The sequence below is a fragment of the Gallus gallus genome, chromosome 4 (assembly GCF_016699485.2).
Source record: "Gallus gallus isolate bGalGal1 chromosome 4, bGalGal1.mat.broiler.GRCg7b, whole genome shotgun sequence".
In the NCBI taxonomy this organism is placed as follows: Eukaryota; Metazoa; Chordata; class Aves; order Galliformes; family Phasianidae; genus Gallus; species Gallus gallus.
Window position 1 is genome coordinate 39,648,692 of NC_052535.1, and position 13,717 is coordinate 39,662,408.

At 41.2% G+C, this 13,717-nt stretch overlaps 1 protein-coding gene and 1 long non-coding RNA gene across 23 annotated transcripts in view; one reads left to right on the forward strand and one right to left on the reverse strand.

Annotated features, from left to right (window-relative positions):
* LOC107051752 overlaps window positions 1-6,329 on the forward strand; it is a 48,665-nt gene extending 42,336 nt beyond the window's left edge. For both annotated transcript variants that reach the window (XR_005859473.2, XR_005859472.2), the window contains one exon: window positions 1,655-6,329. This is a non-coding gene — a long non-coding RNA (uncharacterized LOC107051752). The remainder of the gene's footprint in view (window positions 1-1,654) is intronic.
* Window positions 1-13,717, reverse strand: part of TENM3 (teneurin transmembrane protein 3) — a 1,287,844-nt gene that overhangs the window by 21,647 nt on the left and 1,252,480 nt on the right. For all 21 annotated transcript variants that reach the window (XM_046940097.1, XM_046940098.1, XM_046940100.1 and 18 more), the window contains one exon: window positions 12,798-13,672. In XM_046940097.1, coding sequence (XP_046796053.1) covers window positions 12,798-13,672 — 875 coding nt within the window. The remainder of the gene's footprint in view (window positions 1-12,797; window positions 13,673-13,717) is intronic.

Sequence of the window (13,717 nt, forward strand, 5' to 3'; positions counted from 1 at the left end):
AAAGGAATGAGACGTAAAGTCTAGAGGGCAAGCACCTATATTTGGCATTTCACAGCCTCTTTGATCTTTTCATCCAAACACAGTCCAGGCACACGTGACTGCTGAGTCCTCTGATCTGTCTCCTGTGAGAGGCTCCATGGCAAAGCCATTCAACCAATCTCTTATATTCCTCAAGAGAAGACTGCACACCAGCTTTTCAGGAACCTAAACCAGAAATTGAACACTGGGCGTTACCTTGTGTTTTAATCCTACAAACCTTCTTTTACCCATTAACGCAATGACCCTCATGTCTGGCCAGTAACTTCAGAAGACAGAAGTAAGGACAGGGCCATCACCTCTAGCTGAATTTCCCCTTAGATCAAATTTGTTTCCTTCCTTAGGATGAACTGCCACTGCTGGCTAGTTTTCCCCTTCTGCAGTGACAAGTTCACAGCGATAATGATTATCAGCTTCCTAGATTCTTGACCTCTTGCTCTTTACCTGCTGGAAGTCTCTCTTCCATTGTTCATCTTCTTTAGTTTTAATTACATTCCGTCCCAGACCATTTTTCTGTTCTAGTCTATGTAGGACACTTTTCATTTTGCAGTGATAACTTCCTGATAATCCTTGTCACAGATGGAAATGCCCTACTTTCTTTATTTCTGGCTTGTTTTTCATGTGAGGTGCCTCTTAGTCTGGAGCACATTTAGCTTGACCCCAACTTGCAGAGCATTATTAATGTTCTATATTGGAAGTCACTTCAACATAAAATAGGGAACTATAGAAATGAAGTGTATAGTAAAGGTTGCTGCTAAAGCCAATAGCTAAGTTATGACTGATGTTGTTTTTCACAGAGACCTCTGCAGCATATTCCTGTAGCAAAATAAATTTCATATATATATTTTTTCTGTTGTTGTAAACATGTCAGGTTTAAGAGCAAGGCATGCTGGTTTCTGCACATTGCAGATAACAAGACATACAGTGCAAATGTATATCATGTATTTCTTTAAAGACTGGTTATGAATTACACCGTTAGTTGGGATACAGTATTAGAGAAATGAGGCATGAATGCGTTTCATAATGCAGACATGTATAATTTTGACAGTGGAATGAAAAGTACTGTTACACACTCAGCATACATCAGGCATTTCCTCTGTGCACCTTGAATTACCAAGAGTGGTTAGAAAATTCACAGAACATTACCCTACTTGTTTCAAGGTGTTTGTAGGAAGCCTTTAACATCAACATGCTGCTTACTGGTGAGTGAACACAGGAAGTTTAAAGTTCACTTTCCACTGAGCAGTGTGCTTTGGGGTTTGTTTACGTGTATAATCACTGTGTTGATCCATACTGAAAATCTACCCTAACCTGGCAATGAAATGTCTCATTGAGCTTGTTGAGGCCATTAAGATCACATTTAGAACAAGGACTGTTAAATAATGTTTGTCATTTTGCAAGTACCTTCTTTCAGTAGTATCTAGCCTCTCATCACATACTTCAAACGTAGTCCCTCCAAAAAGTTAGTTCACAGTTTGAAAACAGCAGCAAAGGGAAGCCACCTTTAAGTCACCTTGATTGGTTATCACTGCCTTGCTAAACCAGTGACAAAATGGTCATCCTAACTGATCAAGAGGGAACAAAAACACAGTTTGTATATCACTCCTTTCTCTATCAGTTCATCACAGGCCTGGAAGTCTCCTGTCCTTCCCTGTTTAAACACTGGGTGCAACAACTTACTGGGAGCTCTGTTCAATCGTCTTTAACCATCACGTGGGCTGTCAGAAGAGAGGAGAAGACCCTTAACTTCAACATTATAACATAATTTTTCCCCTTCGCTCCATTTCTGAGTTGCTTTCCCAATTCTGATATGCATTTTTGCTTTTTATTTATCCGAAGAGTGACTGAATAATCCTGCTAAGAATGAGCAAATTGAAAATAATCTACACATGCATGGATAAACAAACAACTTCGTCTTTTTTTTTAATCTATAGTCTTATTGATATACATACATCAGTGGATCCACAACTACTCATTTATAACCCACCTTCTTAAAAATAACATTAATTGAAGTACCATATGCACATATTCCTTTACTTAGACAGTGTGTATTTAACCTTAAAAGGTTTAACACCTTACTTGTTAACTCACAGTATAAATGTATCAGGTAACCCAAAATATTAAACTATAACCTACTCTTAAGTAAGTATTAGCTAGACTTTTTTTTTCCAATGGAACCATAAACAATTGGATAGCTGTATGTTTTTCTAACATTCCTTTTTTTTTTTTTCTTTTTCCCTAGCAAGAAGGGAACAAATGTGTCACAAATGACAATTTGATGCGTGCTAGTAGGCTTGTCAGTTATGACAAGTAGCTTGATTTTTTAAAAACTATTGTCTAATACTGGTAGCATTTTTCCTTTGTTCTTACTTGGAAAGTTGTTAAGCACAAGAAAAAAAAAATCAGTATTCTTACCAATTTTACAAAACTGTAAGTATGTGAAAAACATCCTCTTTTATCTTGCCTCTCTACCCCTCCTTTCCTCTCACCTTCCCCTCTCAACCTTCTCCGTATCCCATCTCCAGCTCCATCTCACTCCTCCTGTGCTTATCTCAAACAAAATATAGCTAAATAAAAATCACAGAAAATAGGTCTTGGAGTGGTGCTCTGAAGGACCTAAAGTAAAATGCAGCCTGAAATCCAACTCTGGATAGAAATTTTCTGTTACAGCTTGGTTTTAAGATGGAATTTGGACAGAAAATACAAACTCATAACATACAGAGGCTGGAAAGGCACTAAAAGTCTGTTAAGTATCAGCTAAATTTCTTTGTCCTCTCTGTATCAACCAAGTGTCAGAAAATTCAAACCTGAATTTGAGCAGATGGTCACCTTCTCCTGTCCCTTTATCTCATTGCTGCCTCCCGCTGAGAAGGGGTCTTCATCCCGATTTCATTTGGGATAGTCTGATCCAACTGTTTGTTACATAATTCAGGTGATGGTCTTTTATCTTAGCAAGCTGGTCATGATGAGTGTTTCATCCCATGTTTAATGAAGAAATTTCCTGAGCTTAAAAGTGATTGGCAATTTTTCTTTTCACCTTCTCCCATAATTACTGCAAGTTTTGAGGCTTTTTTGCGTGTGCCTATTTTGTCATAACTTTAAAATTTTCAGTCACTTCTGTAAACAAGCATTCAGTATACTAGACATGCAAAGAATTCACCTAAATAGGCCATTCTTGACAGCTGTAAGTCATCTGCAAAACAACAGGCACACTCTAAAACCACAATCACTGCAGAAAATGTGTCTATTGCAAATGAGCTCCAAGCAAAGAACCAACACCTTCCCCCCACAGCTCGCTCCCCTCCATGTCAAGATGCTCATTTTCCACTTCATCACACAACAATGAGAACAAGCATGAGTTCCCATGCAGTTCCCTAGGACCAACCACTTGGACAGCCTAATCCAAAATGACTTCCAGACGGGCGTTTTGGGGGAACAGTGTTTTGCAGTGAATGAAGCAATACGTGAGTTTATCATGACTTTATCTTTACTTTCTGCCAGATGAATGCCAGACCTTTTTACTCAGAACTTGCATGAGGCTATGTGGTGTTGCAGTCTTCTAACACTGCACTGTTTGCTGTGATAAACATCTGCCATTTATATTCTTGTAAGGACTCCCATCTTGTTTCTGACACAACCCTCACACGCACAAAAGGCTGGATAAATAGGTTGTGTGAGGGCTGCTGGCACTCTAAGCAGCAGGCAGAACGACTGGTGTATGCTCAAGGGGTAGGGGTGCACTGGGAGCAGCTGGGCACAGGTGGTGTGGCTGAACATAGAGGCATTACCTGGGGACAGAGCAGCTTCCCAAGGATGTGGTTGCTCCTCAGACGCTTTTGAACACTTCTGACATTTTTGAACGGAGTGCAGCTGGTTCAAGGTCAGTATTATCGGGATTGTTTGTATGAGGATGAGACTACATTACAACAGGCAGGCAGCCACAGACCCACAGCCAGGCTTTCATCTACAAGACCTCAACCCTCAGCCCTCGCCTTTCCACTTCCCTCTACTGGGAACTCACCCCCCAAAGCCTGCAGGATCTGGGCTCACGTTTTTGCCGAGTGTGCGGGGTGAGCACCCACCCTTCAGCAGCTCCCTGTGCATGGCAGCTTTGATCTCAGAGCTCCCTGAGGCTGCTTCCTCCCCTCTTCCCTACACCATCTATCACCAAACAGATAAACAGTGTGCCCTGCTGATATAAATACCGGAATATAGCCTGTCAAACAGAAGAAATGTTGGTGTGTATGCACATTGTATGACAGATTGGCCCTTGCTCTAAGGTCTGCTTACAGTATCAGAGCTGAGGTCTTCCATGCAAAAAGAGGCAGGTCTCCTCAGTCAGACATTTTGTTTACAAATAAGTTATATGGCTGCTTTTTTCCTCCTCTTTTACAGTAAAAATTATCAGTATTTTTACAGAGTCGCAATGACCAACTTGGACATAATGAACTTAATAAGTTACATCATGTTTGAGTATTTAGCAAAAGGAAATCAAAATTATACAGATATGCCTTTTTTTTTTAGAACAGCAAAATGCCTAGATAGTAAAAAATACTGCTAGATGCAGGTTCTGTGCTTAATTTTGAATAGCAGTCCAGTTCCTTGGGTGTATGAGTCAGACCCTTCCTGTGCAAGATTCAGAAGTGACAGACTGTCCCATCCTCGGAAGAAATTGGGTAGGACTCTTAAGAACTCCAAAGAAGCTCATCAGTGTGGCCTCACTGAGGACATGCCCTCCTATCCAAATCATCAATTTCCCTGTAAACTGTAGCAACCTCATTAGAATAGTAAGTTTGAGTTAATTGAAGTTAATAAATGTTAAATTAGAATTAATAAATTCAGCACTGATTACCAACAGGTATAAGCCTTGTGACTTTGGAAATACAGCCTCCTTTGGAAAACAGGCTAAAAAAGCCTAAAAAATTGCTCTCTGTTTTCCTGCAGGAGACCCAGGAAAGAGAAATGTGAAAGGCAGATGGATGCATAGAGGAACTGAAAAAAATGGACAAAGACCACAACAACAGTGTGCATAATGGCCAACCACATCTTCAGTAAGATTGACCATCTTTACAACCTAATCCAAAATGACTTCCCTTAAAGATAGGTATTTCAGGGGAATGGTGCTTTGCATGAAAGAAGCAGTGCCTGGGGAAAGAAAAGAAACAATGTAAAATGAGGCTTGAACAAGAGGACTGTGCTTGAATACAGCATGACTGAAAACAGCTGTTGACGTGAGGTCTGAAACTGCCCTTCACCACTCAGTGCACTGGCTTCCAGTGAAGAGAGCATAAAGGAGAGATGGGGAACTTGGCTGTAGCCTCACTGACTTTTATTTGACATAGAAAGCGAACATGGGACAAGAGTATTAGCATGAGGATAACTGAACAAATGGTATTATATTCCTGATAAAGCCAGAAGCAAAATGGATACTTTCAGAAGTGTAATCAGAGTTGATTGGATTGACAATGCAGGACATTTATATCATTAATAAGAACAGTACTGTTTTTTTTTTTTGCTGAACTATTCTTCTAAGTGCTTTCCAAAACCACAGAGACATCATATGCTGATTTTCTTGGCAGAAATCAAAGCTCTCTGTTCTTCCTCATACATGTAAGATGTAATAATGTTGATATGTCTCCTCAGGGTTGCTATTTTGATAGTATTACCTATTCAGTGGTTTTCTCAGTTCTGCTTTTACTACTTAGCCTAGTTTTAAGGACAAGGAATAGCAAACATTCCGGAATCAACAAAAGGGTAAAACAGGTCTACTATTGATATCAGAACAATTAGGGGACAAGTTCAGTGAAAAATTTTACATTGATATATGATGGTATAGATGATTTTCAAAGTCTACTTCATTATTTAGTAGGATGAGTCTGAAACAGCAACGTAGTGTGCAACACTGATGGCATAGCCCTACTGTACTGTATAACAGCATACTCCGTTAGAATTATGAAATGTACTGTGAAACTGAGTGATGTTCCAGATTAGGAAATTGTGAGAGCACAACCTCTCTTCTCATCAAAAGGACGTTTAAGTTAGAAAAGCTAATTAAAAGCTACTTAATAGTTTATCTAAAGAAGGAGCATGGTGAGTACGGACAGCAAGCACAACTGTCACTAAGATCTCCTCAGAAATTGCATGCTGCATGAACGATAGTTATGTGTCCATGTGATCCATGTAACTAAGGGAAGGTTTACAACATGTAATATTCTTCAACTTGCTGTGACCACGCACAAATTAAATGCATCAGCTGGGTATTTTTCTCAATAAATTCTCTTGGACAGAGGGAATATTTAGCTGGTCTGAATAGAGGGAAATGCTAATGGCTTTTTGGCCAGCCTTGTGTCCATGGGTCTGTGAAAGAGGGAGAGAGAAGGTTTTTCCTACAAGAGATTCAATTTGTGCCATGCTGAGAGGAGGAGAAACACCAACGCTTGATTAACAGAGAACCAGACAGTCCCTGAAATGTACTTCAAGAGGGAAATACACATAATGCACGCTGGATTCGAAGAGGCAGTGTGGATAAAGAAACATATCCCCCAAAATAAACTTAAGAAAGGATTAAGAATGAAGAGAATAAGCATTAAGTTGCTTGAGTAAATATAATACTGAATGATTAGAGACACCACACTTACTTGTAAGACATGATTTCCATGCAGAGGCTCACAAGAATGCTACAAAAGTCAATGCAGGAATTTGAAAATCAGGTGAACAAAGGCATCTTATTTAAGAGTATGGTTAATTACTTCATAGCCTCTACACTGTAGACAGATAGATGAAACAAAAAGCTGCAACAGTAAAAGCAAAAGGTACAGAAGGCTGTTGATGGTAAAAGGGAGAACAGTATCTAAAGAGCACTATGAAACCAAAGCCATTCAGAGAATACTGTTTAGAGCTGATTAAAAAAAAAGGAAAAGATTGCAAATTTTGTACAAAGTTCTGGTATTTGTAAAAAAACAGAACCAAATTTGAGTGAAAGCCCAAAAATTGCAAGAGAAAAAGACATTAGGCGTTTTTTAGATACTCAAAGTACTGAAACACAAATGTGATAGAAAAATGAACACAAATAGAAACAAACGAATGCCTACAAATTGAAAGGAAACCACACACAAATGCTAAAATTGCAAAGTGAATTGCAAACATCCCAATATATAATAAAGCAGCAACTGATTTGACACTTACTGCAAGATAATTTGTATCTGATCCAGATTAAATATTTGCTTTTCTCTAAATTAAATCTCCCAGAAGTTCCTTAGATTTTTTACAGGCCAAATCTCAGTATTTCCAAATCAGACTCCACAAGAAATCCATTAAGGTGAAGCAAGAGGAAAACTGCAAAATATCATCAGCTCCCTGTTGCCTGATGCAGACAGTTACAGATGATGTGTCTGGTACGTGGGGAAACTAAACAAGTCCACGCCAGAGGCAGTGTCTTACTCTGAATCACAAAGTTTTAAGGAAACCACAGCGCTGAATGCATTGTTAATAAAAGCATAATATGTAAAGCATGATGCTCTGTGGCACGCACTGGAAATAGATTTCACCTGCAATTCTCTCTACTCTGTTAAATTATCGTAAGGATAATTTCACATTCTGCACAATTTCATCACCTTTCCAGAATGGCTGGAAAGCTCATTAATTTAACTGTGGGAGCAAAGTAAACTTGTAAGAGCTCTGCCTGCTAATGTCACTCTCTTTGATTTCTGTTGCATTCCCTTGGAGACAAGAATTGAGCGAGAGAGGGAGGAGAGGAATGAGAAGACAAATGAGCTCAGGGCATGAAGTGCCCGGGGAAGGATTGGATGGACTGTCAAGAGTTACAGGAGGGGATTGAGAAGAAAAGCACCTCTGGGAAAGAAGGAGGCAGGGAAGCCAAACACGCCTTAGAAAAATGACAGGAGACACGGGAAGGAGCAAGATACAAAACAGGGACATACGGAAACCTAGTAGGAAGGGAAGGGCTGGGGAGGTAAAAAGAAACACGGATGAAAGGGGGTGAAATTGCAGGGAAGAGGAGGAGGCGTCTTAGTGTGGATCAGATATTTATTGCCTGCTGACATTGCTCCCAAAAGGAGAGTGATGCAAACAGGGAGAACACAGGAAGGAGATAATGATCAGCAGCTACTGGAAATAACACACTGTGTAGGGAGCGAAGTTATCTCAGATTAACTACAGGGCTGAGAGAACGCCGAAGGTGATCCCATACAGCCTGCACCTTCCAGGGAAATGGAGGCACCAGGCACAAGTCAGAAAAAATGCAAATGCCTGGAACTGCAGCATCTACTGTCTCTGGGACTGATCGATCGGTTCACCTCTGCAACTGCATCCGTGGCTCCAGTCATCTTGATTTGTCCCAAACCATCCTTAGTGGAGAGATACCTGAGGGCCAGGCACACCAGGGGGACAAACGCCACAGCCTCGGCAGTGCAGACTTTCGTCTAACATCCCTGTTCTGCAATAATTTGCCCTATTAAGCATCACCAACCACTCCGTTAGTAGTGGGGTTTTAAAGCATTTTCAGCTGAACTGAAAGCCTGGCTGGCCAGAGCTGGCACGGCAGGGCATTTGAGGAGACCAGGAGTGCAGGCTGCGGGTTTGCCTCCTGCTAGAGGCACCACAGGGCCCTTTGGCAATTCACTTCTGATTACAAGTGCTTGCAATTTTCATTTAAAAGAGCACATAAAATAGAAATACAAAGATTGCCGCTGTGTCAGTCCTTCCCTTAGGCAAAGTGGAGACTAAATAAAATAAAACCTGCATTATTGAATGTCCAGATCAAGTGAAAAAAAAAATTCTTCTGGATCTGATATTAGTGTGACTTAGTCTGTGGGGGGAGAAAGAAACCCTAACAAAAAATCACGAGAAGATGTTTTAATGTGTGCCAAGGAAGTGATTGCCAATTCTGGCGATGGAGCGTTTTTCTTCCAAGATTTTTTTCTTTTCACTAAAAAGTTGTTCTAAAAAAAAAAAATAAAAAAAAAATTAAAGAGTTGTCTTAAATCTACTCCTACATCAGTGAGAACTCGGCTGAATCCATGCTGCAGTTGTACAGCACGGTTGCACAAGAGAGGAGTTGGCAAAACTATTACCGAATTGGCTCTGAAGACTGATTTTTTTATCACAAGAAATGCAATATTTTTACTCCGCTTCTGCCATTCCAACAGGTGCAGGACCACCAAATGGTGAAACAGCCGAGCCACAGTGAGAGCTAAAAAATGCCATCTCTGTTCCATTGGAAGTTCTGACAGTTGAGAGGTTTTGCCTCTGAGTTGGAAGGAAGTCTAAATCCACCATGGAATATAAACTTTGTTGCCTCCTCAAAATATTCTGAGAGGCTGAGTAATAATATAGAGTGAATAAAATATATAAAATACATAAACTCCTATATTGAAAGAAAATGTATCCAGCAATGAAACTGAAATATTTTGCTGTTACTAAAATAGAATAAGAAAGACAGAAAGATTTCTTTTCCTAATTTCTTATTCCTAGCCAGGCATCCTAGGGAAACCTTACAGTTTTACCAGGAGTTCATTTTATTCAGCAGAGAAGTGTTCAGCTGCATACGTTTTAGCCCACGCTGCCTACCTCCATGAATATGCAAAAGCTGGGACTGAGATGCACGCGCACAAGTGCCCTGTGTCACCCCAATGCAAGCCGTGATGCAATGAGCCTAGTTTCCATTTTGGCAGTGGTTGCAGAAGGCTCTGGAAGGGCCGCTGAAGTCAGATTTACTATTACAAATCATCAGCGCTGAAAAGCAAAGTCAAAACAACGTTTGCTGATCCTAGAATAAGAGATGTCAGAACGGTCTTGTTTATATCTGCTTTTTCTTCAAGAGGGAAGTACACAGACACAAATTTAGTGCATGGGGATTTTATGTCAAAAAAAAATCCACCACAAAACGAACCCAAAAAACAAAAAAGCAGCTGTGATGCCCGATGGATGTTTTCAAGAGTGCTGCTCTGGCAAGAAAAATAACTCGGTGCTTTTTTTTTTTTTCACTTATTCCCTGTAGCTTTACATAATCAGCACAATTTTTTATTTTTGGTATTAACTTGTATGGAGCATCACAGAAAACATGACTGCGAGGGACCTTGAGAGGTCAGATGGTGCAGCCCCTACCCCAAGGCAGGATCTGTTCTTCCTAAGTTAGTCCTCAAAGATGTCTAATCTGCTCTTAAGGACAGCCTGCACAGGGTAAGGGGTCACTTCTGTCCGCCCCAGGGCTCCTCTGCCTTCACCAACAAGTTTTTCCAAGTGTCTAATCTCTATTTTCCTTGTTGCAATTAAACAGAACAGTAATTCGCCACAGATATGGGGAAGAAATTAATATCTTTACTTCTGCAAAAGCCTCATAAAGCCACAGATTTGCAGTGAGTGGAACTGCTTAGCTCTTGCCGTAATTATTTTGGCTTGAGTCTTCCAGTGAGACTCTGGTCTGGGGTGTTTAGGAAGTACATAAGCAGCAGCTTGGAAATGATACCAATACTTTCTGAGGGGAACGGTCTGCCCTTTGGGCTCAGCATAAGCCAGCTGGATGGACTTAACAGCGACTAGGAAGTCTGAATGAAAGCAGATCAGACGTGAAAGATGGCTATTAAGAGACTCAGTAAATAACTATGTATTTCGTGACACGCAGTACCCTAAGTTCTTCCTGTGATGAAAAATACAGACCTATAAAACATTTACTAGTGAACATAAAGTCTACCCCTTTTGCCATCTTGCTGATGCCATTAAGGTACATTCAAGGGCCATCAGCAGTGCACTATGGTTGGCACACAAAACCCACACGCATCATAGTGAGAAATTACTGCCCTGATTAAAACTCTGGCTCCTCAATTATCCAGTATGCACAGCAGCATGATCCGAAGTGCCTGCTGTATCCCAACAGATGCCTTAATTTCAGTAAGGGACTTCACTATCCCCACACCGCCTGCCTTTCCCAGCTCGCATACTGAAAACAGGTGGTTTTTGTGTGTCACAGTTAAACACTGGATGTACTCTGTGGAAATGGAAGAGTATTCACAGCCCAGCCGAAGCTGTGCTTTGGTCTCTGAGCGTGTAGGGCACAGCTAACCTGCAGGACAGAACATGCACCCTCCCCACTGAACAGCTTCTCATTCCTCCGTGTATCCTTGCTGTGCTTGTATCCTCCTGCCAGGACCTAAAAAGATGCACAGCGATGCACAAATGCACCATTAAATATTACAGGCGTGAGCTAATGCTTTGGTAACGTGCCCACTCCCCAAGCCCTGCCAATTTACAGATTACTGTAAGAATACCTTAAAACTGGCAGCGATGCCATTCCACCTGCTGTCTCTGGTAGGGATCAGCATTTCTAGCCGTGTCTCCACTTCAGGACACAATATGCGGTGAAGCAGCACCTGCTGCTCTCATGTCTCTGATGGGCACATGTAAAGGTTGGAGAGTAGATACAGGTGCTCAGAGCCTTCCCGCGCACTGCCTCAGCCAAATGCACACTGACAGAAATGTGAAGTTATCTCAGAACACAGATGTTTGGCTTTGCTGCCACTGCCTGACACCAGCACTTTATTTTCTTTATCATGCGTGTTGAATTGAAAGCTTTTTTTAGGCCCTGACCTTGGCAGCAGTTGCTACTGCATTTCATCTAAAAGATAGAAGAAAAGAAGGGGGAAAAAAAAAAAAAAGGATTTTCATGATGCCCTTTGTAATCCCAAGTACTTCAATGGAGGGCCCTCAAACACTTTTACTTATGATACTAAGTCTGCATCTTCATGGGCACATTTTTACCCAATCTTAGCATCTGTCTTGCAAGTGATTTAAGTAAACGTGTCTTTTCCAATTGACAGATGATTGAAAATTAAAAAGTTAGTTTTATATCTTTTCTGAAATAGATTGTATTTTAAGCTGCATTTTTGTTTTGCTGGGTGTATTTGATGGTAGATGATTCATTGTAGGATGAAGCTGCCTATAAAGCTGATATCTGAGCTGTCAGGTTCTACCACTCTATCTATACGTTGTCACGACCTTCCTCTTTTGATACATCTGAGGATTCTGTAAGACTTTTTGCTAATCTGGCTCTTGCAAACAGGCATCGGTGTCTTAATGACTGTCACATGGGGCAAAACATTTAACGCAAGAGATTTTTCCAGGGCTGGTAAAATAACAAGTCTAGTATTTCTCACTGTTATGTTTGCATGCGCATACCACACGTTGCTGGTGGTCTCTGTGTCCTCCTTTTTTCCTACAGGAATGACACTTCCCCCCAGGGCTCACATTTCTCAGATATTTGCTGCTCAATGAAACGCAACCTTTCACAACTGCAAAAATAAAAGCCTCCACCCAGTTTTTTCTGCGTGCTGCTGCTTTAAGAAAATTGAAGAAAAAATACTCGGCAGTGAAGCAGATTTCTTGTCAGTATTTGCTGCAGAACAGTGTCAATCTAATGAGCTAAAGGGATGGAAATTCAGTTCCTGATGCAAATCTACAGAATCATGGTTGTCTGAATTACAGCTTTGTTGACAAGACTGAGATGTTGTCTCACAATTATTCTAATGTATAAAACTGAAATTGGAGATAATGAATTTAAAATTATGCAGACCCAATCCTTAGAGTAAGACAGATGTAGACAGGCTGGGAAACTAAAAGTGTCTCCCTGTGTTTTTTGTTACCAAGCATTATCATTACAGTTACCTCTCCAGTCCCCAGCAGTATTGCAGAGGTGCTGTAGGGCTCAACACAACTATCAAGCTCTGGAATTCGTTTTATGTACTTACTCAAAAAAAGTGGTCCATCCCGTCTCATCGCTTTTAGTTGCCAGAAGTCCACTGTTGCCATGGTAGGTAAATAAAACCAGCTCCTGTCCTTGTGCAGTCATGCTTTTCAAACATCCATTTGTGCCTATCGTCAGCCAAATGACTTGGTTATCAGGGGAGACCACTCTCACCGGCATCCGGTTGGGATCCCGTCTGATACGCAGAGTGTTCCCATTGCTGTCCGTGACTGAGGTAATATCATTGTCATTACTGTAGCTAAAGTTGTACAGGTAGTCTCCGGTGACTAAACTCACAGTGTACTGGTGAGTACCATTGACATCGAAGATATAAAGCTCTTGATCGGTTGGAGAAGCAACTTCATAAAAGTTCACTGAATTCAATAAGGGTCTGTTCTTTGACACAGCCCGTATCCTGATGTTTCCCAGATCAGCAATATACAGTGTGCCGTCTGGAGACACAGCTAAGGAGGAGGGGGCATTAAGTTTGGCATCTTTAGCATAGCCATCTCCACTCTGGTAACAGTCGCAGTTGACATCGTTTTTGCAGTCACACTCTGAAGGTATTCCAGCAACTAATGAAATCTCTCCATCGGTTGTAACCTGCCTTATCCTGTTAATCTTTTTCTCGTCCGTCTCTGTAATGTACAGTACCCCACTGTAAGACACAGCAATGGCAGTTGCTGACTCCAGCGTGGTCTGCACCGCGTGCTTGCCCACCGTGTACTCCACTCCAGGAACCTGGCAGTGCATGGGCCTCCCCGCAGCAATGCGCACCTGGCGGTTTTCAGTGATCTGCAAAACGACGTTGTTGTCCAGAACGTAAATGGAGTTATCCATGGGGTTGATGGCCAAATCTGTTGGCCATTCCAGACGAACCTTAACAGAGAGAAGTGGTTCATTACAGTTAACCAGTGTGGATGA